The following is a 21,706-nucleotide window of genomic DNA, read 5'->3' as shown; positions in this document are numbered from 1 at the left end:
CTTCGAACTCCTAATAATATAGCTGTTGTCTTGCCTTCCTTATAACAAACCACAATCCGTATCCAACACACACACTCCTCATCCAACACTACACACTCCTCATCCAACACTACACTCCTCATCCAAAACTCCACACTCCTCATCCAACACTCCACACTCCTCATCCAAAACTCCACACTCCTCATCCAACACATCACACTCCTCATCCAACACACACACTCCTCATCCAACACATCACACTCCTCATCCAACACACACACTCCTCATCCAACACACTCCACACTCCTCATCCAACACACCCCACTCCTCATCCAACACACCCCACTCCTCATCCAACACATCACACTCCTCATCCAACACACACATTCCTCATCCAACACTCCACACTCCTCATCCAACACGCCACACTCCTCATCCAACACTCCACACTCCTCATCCAACACTCCCCACTCCTCATCCAACACATCACACTCCTCATCCAACACTCCACACTCCTCATCCAACACATCACACTCCTCATCCAACACACCCCACTCCTCATCCAACACATCACACTCCTCATCCAACACTCCACACTCCTCATCCAACACATCACACTCCTCATCCAACACATCACACTCCTCATCCAACACTCCACACTCCTCATCCAACACTCCACACTCCTCATCCAACACATCACACTCCTCATCCAACACACCCCACTCCTCATCCAACACATCACACTCCTCATCCAACACATCCCACTCCTCATCCAACACATCACACTCCTCATCCAACACACCCCACTCCTCATCCAACACATCACACTCCTCATCCAACACTCCACACTCCTCATCCAACACTCCACACTCCTCATCCAACACATCACACTCCTCATCCAACACACCCCACTCCTCATCCAACACATCACACTCCTCATCCAACACATCACACTCCTCATCCAACACATCACACTCCTCATCCAACACATCACACTCCTCATCCAACACATCACACTCCTCATCCAACACATCACACTCCTCATCCAACACATCACACTCCTCATCCAACACTCCACACTCCTCATCCAACACACCACACTCCTCATCCAACACATCACACTCCTCATCCAACACACCCCACTCCTCATCCAACACATCACACTCCTCATCCAACACACCCCACTCCTCATCCAACACATCACACTCCTCATCCAACACACCCCACTCCTCATCCAACACATCACACTCCTCATCCAACACATCACACTCCTCATCCAACACATCACACTCCTCATCCAACACACCCCACTCCTCATCCAACACATCACACTCCTCATCCAACACACCCCACTCCTCATCCAACACACCCCACTCCTCATCCAACACACCCCACTCCTCATCCAACACACCCCACTCCTCATCCAACACATCACACTCCTCATCCAACACACCCCACTCCTCATCCAACACATCACACTCCTCATCCAACACATCACACTCCTCATCCAACACATCACACTCCTCATCCAAAACATCACACTCCTCATCCAACACATCACACTCCTCATCCAACACATCACACTCCTCATCCAACACACCCCACTCCTCATCCAACACACCCCACTCCTCATCCAACACACCCCACTCCTCATCCAACACACCCCACTCCTCATCCAACACATCACACTCCTCATCCAACACACCCCACTCCTCATCCAACACACCCCACTCCTCATCCAACACATCACACTCCTCATCCAACACACCCCACTCCTCATCCAACACACCCCACTCCTCATCCAACACATCACACTCCTCATCCAACACACCACACTCCTCATCCAACACACCCCACTCCTCATCCAACACATCACACTCCTCATCCAACACACCCCACTCCTCATCCAACACTCCACACTCCTCATCCAACACATCACACTCCTCATCCAACACATCACACTCCTCATCCAACACATCACACTCCTCATCCAACACATCACACTCCTCATCCAACACTCCACACTCCTCATCCAACACATCACACTCCTCATCCAACACATCACACTCCTCATCCAACACATCACACTCCTCATCCAACACATCACACTCCTCATCCAACACATCACACTCCTCATCCAACACATCCCACTCCTCATCCAACACATCACACTCCTCATCCAACACTCCACACTCCTCATCCAACACACCCCACTCCTCATCCAACACACCCCACTCCTCATCCAACACACACCACTCCTCATCCAACACACCCCACTCCTCATCCAACACATCACACTCCTCATCCAACACATCACACTCCTCATCCAACACACCCCACACTCCTCATCCAACACATCACACTCCTCATCCAACACACCCCACTCCTCATCCAACACACCCCACTCCTCATCCAACACACCCCACTCCTCATCCAACACACCCCACTCCTCATCCAACACACCCCACTCCTCATCCAACACACCACACTCCTCATCCAACACGTCACACTCCTCATCCAACACATCACACTCCTCATCCAACACATCACACTCCTCATCCAACACACCCCACTCCTCATCCAACACACCCCACTCCTCATCCAACACATCACACTCCTCATCCAACACACACACTCCTCATCCAACACACTCCACACTCCTCATCCAACACACCCCACTCCTCATCCAACACACTCCACTCCTCATCCAACACACCCCACTCCTCATCCAACACACCCCACTCCTCATCCAACACACTCCACTCCTCATCCAACACACCCCACTCCTCATCCAACACATCACACTCCTCATCCAACACACCCCACTCCTCATCCAACACATCACACTCCTCATCCAACACACCCCACTCCTCATCCAACACACCCCACTCCTCATCCAACACACCCCACTCCTCATCCAACACACCCCACTCCTCATCCAAAACTCCACACTCCTCATCCAACGCACCCCACTCCTCATCCAACACATCACACTCCTCATCCAAAACTCCACACTCCTCATCCAACACATCTCACTCCTCATCCAACACATCACACTCCTCATCCAACACACCCCACTCCTCATCCAAAACTCCACACTCCTCATCCAACACACTCCACTCCTCATCCAACACACCCCACTCCTCATCCAACACATCACACTCCTCATCCAACACTCCACACTCCTCATCCAACACACCTCACTCCTCATCCAACACATCACACTCCTCATCCAACACATCACACTCCTCATCCAACACATCACACTCCTCATCCAACACACCCCACTCCTCATCCAACACACCCCACTCCTCATCCAACACATCACACTCCTCATCCAACACATCACACTCCTCATCCAACACATCACACTCCTCATCCAACACACACACTCCTCATCCAACACATCACACTCCTCATCCAACACACACCACTCCTCATCCAACACGCCACACTCCTCATCCAACACTCCACACTCCTCATCCAACACACCCTACTCCTCATCCAACACATCACACTCCTCATCCAACACATCACACTCCTCATCCAACACATCACACTCCTCATCCAACACATCACACTCCTCATCCAACACACCCCACTCCTCATCCAACACACCCCACTCCTCATCCAACACACCCCACTCCTCATCCAACACATCACACTCCTCATCCAACACATCACACTCCTCATCCAACACATCACACTCCTCATCCAACACATCACACTCCTCATCCAACACATCACACTCCTCATCCAACACATCACACTCCTCATCCAACACATCACACTCCTCATCCAACACACACCACTCCTCATCCAACACACCCCACTCCTCATCCAACACATCACACTCCTCATCCAACACACCCCACTCCTCATCCAACACACCCCACTCCTCATCCAACACACCACACTCCTCATCCAACACATCACACTCCTCATGCAACACATCACACTCCTCATCCAACACATCACACTCCTCATCCAACACTCCACACTCCTCATCCAACACACCCCACTCCTCATCCAACACACACACTCCTCATCCAACACACCACACTCCTCATCCAACACATCACACTCCTCATGCAACACATCACACTCCTCATCCAACACATCACACTCCTCATCCAACACACCCCACTCCTCATCCAACACACCCCACTCCTCATCCAACACACCCCACTCCTCATCCAACACACCACACTCCTCATCCAACACATCACACTCCTCATCCAACACACCCCACTCCTCATCCAACACACCCCACTCCTCATCCAACACTCCACACTCCTCATCCAACACACCCCACTCCTCATCCAACATTCCACACTCCTCATCCAACACATCACACTCCTCATCCAACATACTGTCCTCCTTTGCCAACACACCACACTTCTTATTAAACGTCCTATTAATTTACACAACTTTGAGAGACACAGTATATAGACATGGACCCTAAGATCCCTCTGTTCCTCCATTGTACCATTAACCCTGTGTTCATGTTCAACCTTTCAAAGTGAATCCCTTGACCCTTTTCCAGATTGAACTCCATCTGCCATTTCTCCACCCAACCTAGCTGCATCCCATGATGACCCTCTATCCACAACACCACCAACCTTTGAGACTTCTTCAAACTTACTAGCCTGCCCCTCAACTTTCTTATCCAGGTCATTTATAAAAATTAAAAGAGTAGGGGTCCTATTTCAGATCCCATGGAAGAACACTGGTTACCGACATCCAGGCAGAATATTTTCCATCTACTACCACCCTTTGCCATTTGTGGGCAAATCAATTTTAAATCCATGCAGGCATAGTTTGTTTGATTCCATTCCTCCTGACAGTCCGAATGGGGAACTTTATCAACACCTTAGTAAAATCCACATACACTACAGCCTCTGCTTCATCAATCTGTTTTTTGTTACTTCATTGAAAAACTTCTTTAGGCTTTAGATCCATCCTGGGCCCAATATATTGATGCAATTACAAAGACAGCAGCTATGTTTCATGTGAAGTTTGGGGAGACTTGGTCTGACAGCAAATTCCTACTGACGTACTGTGGAGAGAGTTCTAACTGGTCGTATCACTGTCTGGTATGGAGTGGCAAATCCACTGGATCAGAAAAAGCTGCAACAAGTTGTGAACTCTGCCATCTCTACCATGGGCACAAGCTTCCCCAGCATCCAGCACACTTTCAAAAGGCGACGTCTCCAAAAGGCAGCATCCATGGTTAAAAAGACTCCCATCATACAGGACATGTCCTCTTCTCAGTGCTACCATCAGGGAGGAGGTAGAGGCGCCTGAAGACCCACTCTCAAACATTCAGGAACAGCACATTGTCCTCTGCCATCCAATTTCTGAATGGACATTGAACCCCTGATCACTATCTCAATATTTTACTTTGATCTCTTTTTGCACTAAATATTTACTTTTAAAAAATATATTTCTTATTATAAGTTATAGTTTTTGATTATGTATTGCACTGTACTGCTGTTGCAAAACAACAGATTTCACAACACATACCAGTGATAATAAACCTGATTCTGATTTTAACCTACAACCAGCCCCTCAGAAGTCCATGCTGACCATCACTAATCAGACTCTCATAAATCCTGTCCCTAAGGGAGGATGCAAAGACCATCATCAATTCCCCAATAATTCCATAGTAACCTGGGGTATATCCTGCCTGGCCCAGGGGACTTATCCATTGTAATATTTTTCTGAAGTTCCACGGTTGATAGGGGACTTCATCTCTCCAAGAGAGGTGTAGGCAATGTCTGTGGGCAAGAGGAGTTGTCAGCATTTCAGGTCAAAACCCTACACCTGCTGATTGACTTTGTTATTCCCTCTAAGCTGCAGGGGTGCATGGCCACGCAGTAACTGAAATGGTCCTGCGCACATAGCCTTCGTTGCCGCACAGTTTGAATTTTCTTTTATATAATGTTTTATTAAAGTACCGCGCACTTTTCAGGCCAAATAAAAATGTCCTGCTCAGAGGAGTGTTTGCTCCAAGCAGCTGATAAAAAAAAATAGAGGGAATGTCGATTGACCAGTTGAGTTCCTCCAGCCGATTATTTGCTGCCCATTGTGGTGTGGTTGGTCATGGATTTCACACAGGACACGATGGGAGTTGGCTCCAAATCCCACCTTCTGGGCAAGGAACTCTCAGTTCCAGGCTACCGGAGCAGAGTGAGGAACCAGTGTTAGAGACCAAGGCCTGGGTGTCTCTCCCTCCACTGAGGAGTCCAGTGAAGGAAGGACTTCAGATGGAGACACAGGAAACAGCAGACGCCGCAGTCTGGGAGCAATACTAACCTGCTGGAGGAACTCAGCAGGTCACGCAGCATCTGTCGGGGGAGAGGGATGTTTCAACTGGAGACCATTTGGGCCTCAGTTTACGTGGTATTCATTTGGAAACGCAACTCCTCCACTTGGGGAGCATACGCGTTTGTACATAATGACAGTCATAGATTACTGCAGCACAGACAGGCCATTCTGCCTATTTAGCCCATGCTGCACTCCCACCAATCATAGTCGTCCACACCCCTCCCATCCATGGACTTAGCCAAACTTCTCTTAAATGTTGTATTTGAACCCACATCCACCACTTTCACCGGCAGCTTGCTCCACCCTATCACCACCTTCTGAGTGCATGTTCCCCTTAAATATTTCACCTTTCACCCTTAACCTATGACCTCTAGCCTCAGCCAACCTCAGTGGGAAAAACCTGCTCGACCTAAAACCTTCATAATTTTGTATACCTCTATCCTATCTCTCCTCAGTCTCCTGCATTCCAGGGAAAAATATCCCAACCTATTCAACCTTTGCTCAAGTCCTGACAACATCTTTGTAATGCTCTTCTGCACTCTTTGAATCTAACTGATACCTTTCCTCAAGGTAATTAATCAGAACTGCACACGATATTCCAACATCTTATACAACTTCAAAAAAAAACACAACTCCTGTAATCAAAATTTTGATTTATGAAGGCCAATGCACCACAAGCTCTCTTTATGACCCTATCTAACTGTGCTGCATTTTCAAGGAATTAAGGATCATTTTTCCCAGATCTCTCTGTTCCTCTGCACTCCTCAGTACCCTGTGGTTCACTGTGTAAGTCCTACCTTGGTTTGTCCTCCCAAAGTGCAACACTTTCCATTTGTCTGCATAAAAATCTGCCATTTTAGTTAGAGCAGGAGGTCCCCAACCATTTCTTATTAACCGGAGGGTCTCTGGACCCCAGGTTAGGATCCCCTGGTGGTGCAGAACAGGACTTTCAGCCCTTCGGACTGCCCTACCCAGCAACATGCCCATTCCCAATTTAACTCTAACCTAATCACAGTTTTTCAGCCTATATTCCCATCTAGTCCGGGTTCCACTGCTAGCTTTGACAGTCTTCTTCACTGTCCGCTACACCCCCAGGTCTTGGTGTCATCCATAAGTTTGCTAGTGCAAATCTATCATCCAGATCATTACCTTATTGTAACCTTATCATAGAAAAATAAATCATAGAAATCTACAGTACACTACAGACCCTTCGGCCCACAATGTTGTGCCGACCATGTAACCTACTCTAGAAACCGCCTAGAATTTCCCTACCGCAGAGCCCTCTGAGCTGCATGCACCTATTTAAGGGTCTCTATTGTTTCTAGCTCTATCAGCTTTGCTAGAAGTGTATTCCAAGCATCCACCACTCTCTGTGTGAAAACGTTACCTCTGACAACCCCCTTCTACCTACTTCCAAGCACCTTAAAACTTTGCCCCCTCATGTTAGCTGTTTCAGCCTTGGGAAAAAGCCTCTGACTATCTGCACGATCAATGCCTCTCATCATGTTATACACCTCTGTCAGGTCACCTCTCATCCTTCATTGCTCCAAGGAGAAAAGGCCGAGTTCACTCAACCTATCCTCATAAGTCATTTTCTCCTTTCCAGGCACCATCCTTCTAAATCTCCACTGCACTCTCCCTATAGAATTGTCCAGGTCAATGATATAGATGACAAACAACAACAGACCCTGTGCTGATCCCTGTGACACACCAAAAGTCACAGGCGTCCAGTCAGAGAGCCAAACATTAAGGAACGCCAGCATTTGAACATCTGTCCCAATGGTTTCTGATGACTGGAGATATTTGGAAGGTGGTCCTCCCATTCCCCAACCCCTTACTGTGCTCTGATGCAGAGGATCGGCCCAATGAGATTCAGTGTGACATCATTTATGTCCTTGAATAACTGCAGCCATCAGTCAGTTTAATATAAACGGACTAACGACACTCATGAAGTAATTGGCACTGGAATTTAATATCTGTCCAATAACCTTTGATGAATTCACTTTTAATCTGCAGAGACTGTGCATCATTCTAATAATTTAGAGTTAGCAGGAAGATTATATGCCTTCACATGAGACCGAGACTAATCAGTGTGTGATTTGTGGTCACCGGCTCACTGGGATTCATTGGCATTGTGATTTCTCCAGCTTGGCGGTCTCACCAGGACCGCGGGTTGGGTACAGATCCTGCCCAGCGACTGCCTGTGATGGCCTACTGCCAAATGTGTTGCACCCCGTCTACATCAGTCAGGGCACTGGGTATAAAAGTTGAGAGGTCATGGTGTGGTTGTACAGGACACTGGCGAGGCCAAACTTGGAGCACTGTGTTCAATATTGGTCAGTTTTACAGTGGAAAGGGGATATTAAGCTGGAAATGACATGGTGCTGCCAGGACTTGAGGGACTGAGTAATAGAGAAAGATTGGCCTGGCCAGAAATTTATTCCTTAGAGCCAGATGGAGTCATAGAAAAGTACAGCACAGGAACAGCTCTTTGGCCCATCTGGTCCATGCTGAACCAAGTGAACAGTAAGAATTTCAAGCTGTACACTGTGTACATCCTTTGATATTCAATTGAACCATGGACTAGATGGGCTGAAGGGCCTGTTTTTCTGCTGTAGTGCTTTATGGCCCTAATTATCTATATGGATAGGAGACTAAGGGGTGATCTTATTGGAATTGTTGCCTGGATTGGGGATTATGCCTTATGAGAAGAGATGGAGTGAACTTGGCCTTTTCTTCTTGGACCGAAGGAGGATGAGAGGTGACCTGTTAGAGTTGTACAAGATGATGAGAGGCATTGATCGTGTGGATAGTCAGAGGCTTTTTCCCAGGGCTGAAATGGTTGCCACAAGAGGACACAGGTTTAAGGTGCTGGGGAGTAGGTACAGAGGAGATGTCAGGTGTAAGTTTTTTACTCATTGAGTGGTGGATGTGTGGAATGGGATGTCAGCAACGGTGGTGGAGGCAGATATGTAAGGGTCTTTTAAGAGGCTTTTAGATAGGTACATGAAGCTTAGTAAAACAGAGGGCTTTAGGTAAGACTAGTAATTTCTAAGGTGGGGACATGTACGGCACAACTTTGTGGGCCGAAGGGCCTGTATTGTGCTGTAGGTTTTCTGTGTTTCTTTGTTCTATGTTAGAATCAGGTTTATTACCACTGACATCTGTTGTGAAATTTGTTGCTTTGTAGCAGCTGTACACTGCATTACTGTAAGTTGTAACACAAGTTATAAGAGAAATAGTGAGGTAGTGTTCATGGGCCATTCAGAAATCTACTGACGTCACTCAAAGTTGCTTCTGACACACCGAGTGTTAAAAGCACGAGGGTCACAAGCAGAGTGAATGCACTCAGTCCTCACCCAGAGAAGTGGAATAAGAACCTAAGGGAACAGGTTTAAGGGGAGAGGGGAGGGGTTTAACAGAAACTTGAGGGGAACTGCTTTCAAGTTCAAATTTATTACCTTCTGACTACAGATATACAGCCAAACTAAACAACACTACTCTGGACACACAAAGGTTTAATATTTATGTGGCATGTCCTGCCACAGGAAACATGCCTCTGCCAGAGGAAACATGTCCTGCAGGTACAGTAATGACTTTTAAAAGACATTTTGATGGGTATATGGATTGGAAGGATTTAGAATGTTATGGATCAAATGCCAGCAAATTGGACTAGCTAGGATAGAGTCAACATGGAGCAATTGGGCCAAATGGCCTGTTTCTATGTGGTATTGACTCTGTGACTCTCCTTGCTAGTGGCTCTACTGACTAGATAGGGATCTTTAGAAACAGCTGAGAACATTACATAAATAAAAATGTCACAAATAGTTTTTTAATAAAAAAACAATATATTTATTTGAAATCTATTAAACTACATGATGGTTACAAGGTGTCGTGGTATTAATTCCTTCCTTACAGATTCCATTTGTTCTTTGGCACTGGTTTGGGACCATAGGGCAGAGTTTGGTGTCCTCTCCCTCCCTCCTGAATAAGTGACACCACTTCTTATCCCATCCAATCTATGGGAACAACTCTAGTCTATGAAAGTTTGGCAGATGAGCCTCCACAAACCACATTTCACACTCATCACCAGCTGCTAGGGATTCATTAGCTTCCAGTCTCACACTGAAGCAAGAAGCCCTAGAGAGCAGGTTCACAGATATTCCCAGGGTGGGTCTGACCAGAGTCTGGCTCAGGGTTTGGGGTCAGTAGGTGCAGAGAGTAATGAGAGGTGTGGACGGAGTGGGAGTGAGAGTTCCAGCATTCTGTGAACTGCTGGCAGTATGTCTGAACACACACTCACACACATAATACATAATGCACACTCATATACACACACACTCACACACATAATACATAATGCACACTCATATACACACATACTCACACTCACACACATAATGCACACTCATACACACACACTCACACACAATGCACAATCATACACACACACTCACACATAATGCACACTCATACATACACACACTCATACACACATAATACATAATGCACACTCATACACACACTCACACTCACACACATAATACATAATGCACACTCATATACACACATACTCACACTCACACACATAATGCACACTCATACACACACACTCACACACAATGCACAATCATACACACACACTCACACATAATGCACACTCATACATACACACACTCATACACACATAATACATAATGCACACTCATATACACACATAATAAATAATGCACACTCATACACACATAATACATAATGCACACTCATATACACACTCACACTCACACACATAATGCACACTCATACACACACAAACACTCACACACAATGCACACTCACACACACACACTCACACATAATGCACACTCATACACACATAATACATAATGCACACTCACACACACACTCACACTCACACACATAATGCACACTCATACACACACTCACACACATAATACATAATGCACACTCATATACACACACATAATGCACACTCAAACACACACATAATACATAATGCACACTCATACACAAATAATACATAATGCACATTCATATACACACATAATAAATAATGCACACTCATACACACATAATACATAATGCACACTCATATACACACACATAAATAACGCACACTCATACACACATAATACATAATGCACACTCATATACACACACATAATGCACGCACATACACACACACTCACACACATAATACATAATGCACACTCACACACACACATAATACATAATGCACACTCATACACACATAATACATAATGCACACTCATATACACACACAATAAATAATGCACACTCATACACACATAATACATAATGCACACTCATATACACACACTCACACACAATACATAATGCACACTCATACACACACAGTCACACTCACACACATAATGCACACGCATACACACATAATACATAATGCACACATACACACAATACATAATGCACACTCATATATACACACACACTCACACATAATACATAATGCACACTCATATATACACACACACTCACACACATAATACATAATGCACACTCATACACACACATAATACATAATGCACACTCATACACACATAATACATAATGCACACTCATATACACACACATAATAAATAATGCACACTCATACACACATAATACATAATGCACACTCATATACACACACATAATAAATAATGCACACTCATACACACATAATACATAATGCACACTCATATACACACACTCACACACAATACATAATGCACACTCATATACACACACATAATGCACAATCATACACACACACTCACACACATAATACATAATGCACACTCATACACACACATAATACATAATGCACACTCATACACACATAATACATAATGCACACTCATATACACACACATAATAAATAATGCACACTCATACACACACATAATAAATAATGCACACTCATACACACATAATACACAATGCACACTCATATACACACATAATAAATAATGCACACTCATACACACATAATACATAATGCACACTCATATACACACACTCACACACAATACATAATGCACACTCATATACACACACATAATGCACAATCATACACACACACTCACACACATAATACATAATGCACACTCATACACACACATAATACATAATGCACACTCATACACACATAATACATAATGCACACTCATATACACACACATAATAAATAATGCACACTCATACACACACATAATAAATAATGCACACTCATACACACATAATACACAATGCACACTCATATACACACATAATAAATAATGCACACTCATACACACATAATACATAATGCACACTCATATACACACACTCACACACAATACATAATGCACACTCATATACACACACATAATGCACAATCATACACACACACTCACACACATAATACATAATGCACACTCATACACACACATAATACATAATGCACACTCATACACACATAATACATAATGCACACTCATACACACACAATACATAATGCACACTCATATATACACACACACTCACACACATAATACATAATGCACACTCATACACACACGATACATAATGCACACTCATATACACACACAATACATAATGCACACTCATATTCACACACACTCACACACATAATACATAATGCACACTCGTACACACAAATACATAATGTACACTCATATACACACACACATAATGCACACGCATACACACATAATACATAATGCACACTCATACACACATAATACATAATGCACACTCATACACACACAATACATAATGCACACTCATATATACACACACACTCACACATAATACACACTCATATATACACACACACTCACACACATAATACATAATGCACACTCATACACACACGATACATAATGCACACTCATATACACACACAATACATAATGCACACTCATATTCACACACACTCACACACATAATACATAATGCACACTCGTACACACAAATACATAATGTACACTCATATACACACACACTCATACTCACACACATAATGCACACGCATACACACATAATACATAATGCACACTCATACACACACACACACACACACTCACACATAATACATAATGCACACTCATATACACACACACTCACACTCATATACACACACTCACACACACATATACACACATAATACATAATGCACACTCATATACACACACACTCACACACATAATACATAATGCACTCATACACACACTCACACACATAATACATAATGCACACTCATACACACACACACTCACACTCATACACACACACTCATACACACACACTCACACACACATATACACACACACTCACACACACATAACACATAATGCACACTCATACACACACACACACTCACACATAATACATAATGCACACTCATATACACACACACTCACACACACACACACACACACACACACATATACACACATAATACATAATGCACACTCATATACACACACACACACATAATACATAATGCACTCATACACACACTCACACACATAATACATAATGCACACTCATACACACACACACTCACACTCATACACACACACTCACACACACATATACACACACACACTCACACACACATAACACATAATGCACACTCATACACACACACACTCACACTCATACACACACACTCACACACACACATATACACACACACACTCACACACACATAACACATAATGCACACTCATACACACACACACTCACACTCATACACACACACTCACACACACATATACACACACACACATATACACACACACACATATACACACACACACATAACACATAATACACACTCATACACACACACTCACACTCACACACACACACCACCCCCCACCAAACCAGAGACATGAAGATGTGCCGTTATCAAGTGGCCTTGGAGAAGCTTTCAGTGAGAGTCACTCAGCAGAGCATTTTCTCTCTACTACTTCCTCATCTCCCTTTTCTCACCTCCTCTTCTTCCTGCTCTCCTATCCTCCTCCTCACTACCTTGACTTCATCGCCTCATCCTTACCTCTACACCACTCCCTCAGCTCCGCCTTTTCCTTATTGCCTCCTCTCCTCCTCACTGCCTCACCCTCATCATCTTATCCTTACCTCCTCATCACCCCCTCAGCTTTGAATATTCCTCATTGCCTGATCCTCACCTTCTCAGCGTTTCAACATTGCCTCATCATCACCTCCTCACTGCCTCACCCTCATCCTCACCTCCTTTCTCCTTTGTTTCTTCCTCATCACCTTATTCTCACCTCCTCACTCATCGCCTCATCCTCCTCACCTCATCACCTCGATCTCATCCCTTCGTCCTCACATCTTCACCTCCTCACCACCTTGTCCTCATCGCTTCATCCTCACCACATCCTCTCCGACTGACAAGTGAAGTCAGAGCCAAACTAAAAGCAAAAGAGAGGGCATACAAGGAAGCCAGAGCTAGTGGGAAGATAGAGGATTGGGGAGCTTTTAAAAACTTGCAGAAGAAAACTAAGAAGGTCATTTGGAGGGAAAAGATGAATTATGAAAGGAAGCTAACGACTAATATCAAAGAAGATACTGAAAGCTTTTTTAAGTACATAAAGGGTAAAAGACAGTTGAGGGTAGATATCGGACCAATACAAAATGATGCTGGAGATATTGTAATGTGAGACGCAGAGATGGCAGAGGGAATGAATGCGTATTTTGCATCAGTCTTCACAGTGGAAGATGTCTTCAGTACATAGGACATTCAAGAGTTTCAGGGAAGTGAAGTTTGTGCAGTGAAAGCTGAGACTGAGAAGGTGCTCAGGAAGCTTAATGGTCCGAGGGTGGATAAATCTCCTGGACCTGATGGAATGCACCCTCGGGCTCTGAAGGAAGAAGCAAGAGAGATTGCGAAGGCATTAGCGATGATCTTTCAAGAATCGATAGATTCTGGCATTGTACCGGATGACTGGAAAATAGTAAATGTTACTCCGCTATTTAAGAAGGTTGGGAGGCAGCAGAAAGGGAACTATAGACCTGCTAAGACTGACATCAGTGGTTGGGAAGTTGTTGGAACTGATTTTTAGGGATGAGATTATGGAGTACCTAGAGGCACATGACAAGATAGGCCAAAGCCAGCATGGTTTCCTGAAAGGAAAATCCTGCCTGACAAACCTACTGCAATTCTTTGAGGCAATTACAAGCAGGGTAGACAAAGGAGATGTAGTAGATGTGCTGTACTTGGATTTTCAGAAGGCCTTTGATAAGGTGCTGCACATGAGGCTGCTTAGCAAGATAAGAGCCCATGGAATTACAGGGAAGTTACTAGTGTGGATGGAGCATTGGCTGGTCAGTAGAAAACAGAGAGTGGGAATAAAGGGATCTTATTCTGGCTGGCTGCTGGTTACCAGGGGAGTTCCACAGGGGTTGATGTTGGGACTACTGCTTTTCATGATGTATGTCAATGATTTGGACTACAGTATTAATAGATTTGTGGCAAGATTTGCTGATGATACAAAGATAGGTAGAGGAGCTGGTAGTGTTGAGGAAACAGAGAGCCTGCAGAGAGACTTAGGTAGTTTATGGGAATGGGCAAGGAAGTGGCAAATGAAATACAATGTTGGAAAGTGTATAGTCAGGTACATTGGTGGAAGAAATTTAAATGGGCAGACTATTATGTAGATGGGGAGAGAATTCAAAATGCAGAGAGTACTTGGGAGTCCTTGTGCAAGATACCCTAAAGGTTAACCTCCAGGTTGAGTTGGTTGTGAAGAAGGCGAATGCAATTTCTATTTCTAGAGGTATTGAATATAAGAGCAGGGATGTGATGTTGAGGCTCTAATAGGCACTTGTGAGACCACACTTGGTATATTGTGTGCAGTTTTGGGCTCTTTATTTTAGAAAGGACATACTGACATTGGAGAGGGTTCAGAGAAGATTCATGAGAAGATTCCAGGAATGAAAGGATTACCATATGAGGAACGTCTGGCGGCTCTTGGGCTGTATTCCCTGGAGTTCAGGAGAATGAGGGGGGATCTAATAGAAACATTCTGAATGTTAAAAGGCCTGAACAAATTAGATATGACAAAGTTATTTCCCATGGTGGGGGATTCTAGGACAAGAGGGGACGACTTCAGAATTGAAGGATGCTCTTTTAGAACAGAGATGCAGAGAAATTACTTTAGTCAGAGGGTGGTAAATCTGTGGAATTTGTTACCACGAGCAGCTGTGGAGACCAAATCATTGCGTGTCTTTAAGGCAGAGATAGATAGGTTCTTGATTAGCCAGACATCAAAGGTTATGGTGAAAGCAGGGGAATGGGGATGACTGGAAGAATTGGATCAGCCCATGACTGAATGGCAGAGTAGACTCAATGGGCCGAATGCCGTACTTCTGCTCCTGTATCTTATGGTCTTCAGGGAACAGGCCTTTCAGCCCATCGTGTCTGTGCTGACAACAATGCCAATTAAGCTAAAGCCCTTCTACTGCATGTGATCCATGTGCCTCAAATGCATGAACGTGCATGTGTGTCTGTCTAACAGCCTCTTAAACACCACCATTGTTGTTGCCTCCTCCAGCACCTGTGGTATCCATGACTCCCTGTATAAACTCTCATCCTATACATCTCCTTTAAACGTTCCCCTCTCGCCTTAGACGCCCACCCTGTCGTACTTGCTGTTACTATCCTGAGATCAGATCTATGACTATCGACAATATCTCTGCCTCTCATAATGTTATAAACCTCCATCAGTTCTCCCCTCAGCCTCCGTTCCTCCAGAGAAAGCCACCCGAGTTTATTCAACCTCTCCTTATCTCTACTCCCGGCAGCATCCTGGTGAACTTCAGCACCCTCCCCAAAACCTCCACATCCCTCCTGTAATAGGGCCGCCAGAACTGCACACAATTCTCCAAGCGTGGCCCAAGTGACATTTTATACCACTGCAACATGACCTCCTGACTCTTATACTCAATACCCCTTGTGATGAAGGCAAGCATGTCCTAAAGAAGAACCTTGGCCCAAAATGGTGACTGTTTATTCATTTCTATAGTTACTGCCTGACCTGCTGAGTTCCTCCGGCATTATGTGTGTGTTGCTCTGGATTTCCAGCGTCTGCAGAATCTCTTCTGTTTAAGCATCACATTCACCTTTTTTACCACTCCATCTACTTCTGTAGCCAAGTTCATACAACATAGAACATGGAACACTACAGAACAGTCCAGATCCTTTGTCCCACAATGTTGTGCCAACCTTATAACCTGCTCTAAGATCAAACTAACTCTTCCCTTCCACATAGCTTCCATTTTTCTATCATCCATGTGCCTATCTAAGAATTTCTTATGTCCCTAATGTATGTCTCTATCACCACTCTTAACAGTGCGTTTCAATCACTTATCACTCTCTGTGTAAAAAACTTACCTCTGACGTCCCCTCTATACTTTCCTCCAGTCACTTTAAACTTAAGCCATCTGTTCTCTCCTGATATTAGTCCCTGTTGCGACAAGTGTAAAGGGGGCGAGGCTTCCCTTATTCATATGTATTGGGTTTGTCTTAGCTTGGAGAAATTCTGGAGAGGTGTCTTTTTAACTTTATCTCATATACTTAATTGTTAATTGGAACCGAACCCTCTGATTGCTCTTTTCAGCACTTTGGGAGAAGTTGACACAGGTCTGACTCCGACTAAGAGTCGTACATTGTCTTTCGCCTCTCTTTTGGCCACACGTGCAGTCCTTAGGTGGAGAGATGCTGCCCTCCCACTCATGCTCAATGGCTGAGAGACATTATGTCCTGCTTCGACCTTGAAAAGATTCATTATTCACTTCTTAATTTGGACATAAAGTTCCAAAATGTGTGGGGACCTTTTCTTGAATATTTCATAATTCCCATTAAGATTAAGGGTGCATTCATCTCTTTTTTTGTTTTGCATTTAAACCCTTACTTTCAGCTTCTTTTGGTTAAGATTTATGTGTTTTTTTATGTGTAAACATATAATAGCTCAGGTAGTAGGCAATATACCTTCTTTTTATAAATACAGCTCTGTGGTGGTAAATGTTCTGATTAACTTTTTTTATATATTGTAAGGTTGGCTTGGAGTTGTGTAGTGGGAGGGTGGGATGGTAACTAAATTCATACAATTCTACTTTGGGTGCTTTTTCTTAATTGTTATGAACTGTACATTTCTGTACATTTGAAATGTTTGTTTTACACTGTATAAACCTCTTCTTATACTGTTTTTTTTTTGCTTTGTCACATTGTAGAAACATAAAAAATTAATTTAAAAGTATCTTGCCATTACCCATTTCCACCCTGGGGAAAAGTCACTGGCTGACCACTCAATCTAAGCCTCTTATTTTATACACCTCTATCATCTCTCATCCTCCTTTGCTCCAAAGAGAAATGGCCTTGGAGCCTGAGGTTGCTTAGGGTGTGGCCTTTTACAAGTCGTCCCCTGGGTCTCTGGCCTCTGCCCATGCAGACACCCAGCACCTGCGTCACTGTATTCTAACCTAATGCTGTTGGGTCTGCCTATGGAATATCAGTAAACCTCTATGGAAAGGCAGTTACCAGTCTCCTGCACGGGGGAGTCCTGCTCTTCTTGTACGAATGGTAGGTGGCGCCCAGCAACCCTCCAGCACACACCAGCCCCAAGGCAAGTAAAGAGATGAGCACCGTAGGAGGTTTGGTCTTGGGCTCTGATCCCTGAGGGAAAAAAAAGATGCCGATCTTAGTGTGAAAATGGCTAAATTAATCTACACCCCTAGAATCATCAGTGGCTGCTAAAAGTCTTTGGATAATTAAATATTACTGTAATGATATCCTGATTCTCCATGCTTGAAGTCTCCTTCAAAGATTAAAGTTCAAAGTAAATTTATTATCAAAGTACATATATATGACCATATGCAACCCTGAGATTTGTTTTCTTGAGGGCATACTCAACAAATCTATAGAATTATAACCATAGCAGAATTAATGAAAGACCACCCTACTTTGGCGTTCAACCAGAGTGCAGAAGATAACAAACTGTGCAAGAACAAAAGAAAAAAAGTAATAATTAATTAATAATAATATTGAAAATTTGAGAAGAAGCATCTTTGAAAGTGAGTTCACTGGTTGTGGGAACATTTCAATAATGGGGCAAGTGAAATTGAATGGAGCTTTCCCCTCTGGTTCAAGAGCCTGATGTTTGAGGGGTAGTAACTGTTCCTGAGCACGGTGGTGTGAGACCTGAGGTTCCTTCCTGTATCTTCTCCCTGATGGCAGCAGTGAGGAGAGAGCATGTCCTGGGTGGCGGGAACCCTGATGATGGATGCGGCTTTCCTGTGACAGCACTGGTGGGGAGGGCTTTACTCGTGATGGACGGCTACATCCACTACCTTTTGTAGCATTTACAGGAAAAATAAAGAAATGCAACAGAATTTACAAAAACAAACTCTACATAAATAAAGACTGACAAACCACCAGCATGCAAAAGAAGATAAACTGCGCAAATAAAAAATAAACAAGAGAAAATCTGCAGGTGCTGGAAATCCAAGCAACATACACAAGATGCTGGAGGAACTCAGCAGGCCAGGCAGCATCTATGGAAAGAGTACAATCGACCATTTGGGCCGAAACCCTTTGGTAGGACTTCCAAAAGATTTCAGCCCGAAACATCAACTTTTCCATAGATGCTGCCCAGCCTGCTGAATTCCTCCAGTATTTTGTGTGTGTTACTCAAATAAAAAAAATATTGAGAATATGAGTCTGTAGGTTTCAGAATCAGCTCAGAGTTGAGGTGAGTGAAGTTATCTACACTGGTCCAGGAACCTGATAGTTGTAGGGTTCCTAAATTTTGCTGTGGGACGTAAGGCCTCTTGATAGCTTAAAGATAAAGATTAGTTTTATTTGTCATGTGTACATCAAAATGTACAGTGAAAGACATTGTTTTGCATCAAATCAAATCAGCCTGGATTGTGCTGGGCAGTCCACGAGGGATGCCATGATTCCAATGCCAATGTAGCATGGGCACAACTCACTAACCCTAATTGCATGGCTTTGGAATGTGGGAGGAAATCAGAGCAGCTGAGGAAACCCCTACAGTCACAGGGAGAACGTACAAACTCCTTAACAACCGCAACTGCACCTCGATCTTACCGCTGGCGCTGTGGCATTGTACTAACTGTCACATCACCCACATTTTAATCCCACAACATTTGACCGATCACTTGCCTCAGAGTTAGATACATGGGTTATGACCAAAGGAAAAATTACTGGAGTCATTTAACACTTTAGTGCAAGGATGTTTATTAGATGTGTCAAAAATTACCAAGAATATTGAAAAGAAAACTGCCAATAATTACAGAAAGGTATCGACCAAAAAAAAAGCAACAATATCTTCATACTTATTCTTGTCCAGTGTGAATTCCTGGCAGCGCCCATCTGTCTCTCTCACTGAACGTAATCTGCTGCTTTACATTTGCTCCTAGGATGTACCATCATAACTACCAACAAAGTCAACTTAAGACTACACATGAATCAGAATATGATGCACTCCACAATCTAGGTACAATCATTTTACAAAAAAAACAGATGTATCGACCTTTATAACATACACATATCCCCATTACTAAAGAAGTAGAATATTCTGCTGTGTTTGACAGGAAAGGGAGCCGAAAGCCAACCTGAGTGCATCAGCTGGGTTTCGGAGCAGCAGATGGCACGGGACTGCCAGGAGACAACTGCCAGAAACAGCAGAACGCTCAACACGTGTACGGTTAAATAAAAATAAAGAATGAAACTACACCAAACTTTGGTGTCTGACTCCGAAGGCATGTAGCAATGTGGAGAGAAAGGAGTGGGTTAATTGTGAGAATATACTGGGGAAGACATTGAAATGTGTACACTCACCGCATCGCAGAATGACCAGGTGAGAGGATGAACGTGTGTAAGGAGTGCGTTAACCGCATGCGCTCCGTCACACTCAGTGTATCTTGGTTATCAAAATGTGTCACCTGGTCAGAGGGGCTTACAATTTTGAAAACCGTACTAAGGTTCACTCACTTGCCCCGTGTTCATTAGATCGCACTCCACAGGCAAACAGCGATAGAATTTGTTGAACACATTTGTTGAATTTGTTTTGCGCTCTAACCACTGAGGAGAGAACCCTTGGTTCCCGCCAAGGAAATCTGCACTTACTCAATTCTGACATTAAAATTAGCCTGAAGAAATTCAACAATACATCTAAAGACTGGGAAGACATTGCACTTGGAGGAAATCTTTTAGGAGGGAGCTGTACTACACCAGAGCGACCTCCACCGTTTCACAGAGAGCATACACCAGCTGCAAAAAGTGAGTCTGAACAACCGA

General features: G+C 43.9%; 1 protein-coding gene across 2 annotated transcripts in view; it reads right to left on the bottom strand.

Moving 5' to 3' along the window:
* The window catches only part of LOC132380946 (uncharacterized), a 63,903-nt gene that overhangs the window by 3,688 nt on the left and 38,509 nt on the right, over positions 1–21,706 (bottom strand). For both annotated transcript variants that reach the window (XM_059949932.1, XM_059949933.1), the window contains one exon: positions 18,926–19,060. In XM_059949932.1, coding sequence (XP_059805915.1) covers positions 18,926–19,060 — 135 coding nt within the window. The remainder of the gene's footprint in view (positions 1–18,925; positions 19,061–21,706) is intronic.

The sequence above is a fragment of the Hypanus sabinus genome, chromosome 25, assembly GCF_030144855.1.
Source record: "Hypanus sabinus isolate sHypSab1 chromosome 25, sHypSab1.hap1, whole genome shotgun sequence".
Lineage (NCBI taxonomy): Eukaryota > Metazoa > Chordata > Chondrichthyes > Myliobatiformes > Dasyatidae > Hypanus > Hypanus sabinus.
The sequence above is the reverse complement of the archived record's forward strand: the minus strand, read 5'-3'. Positions and strand labels throughout refer to the sequence as shown.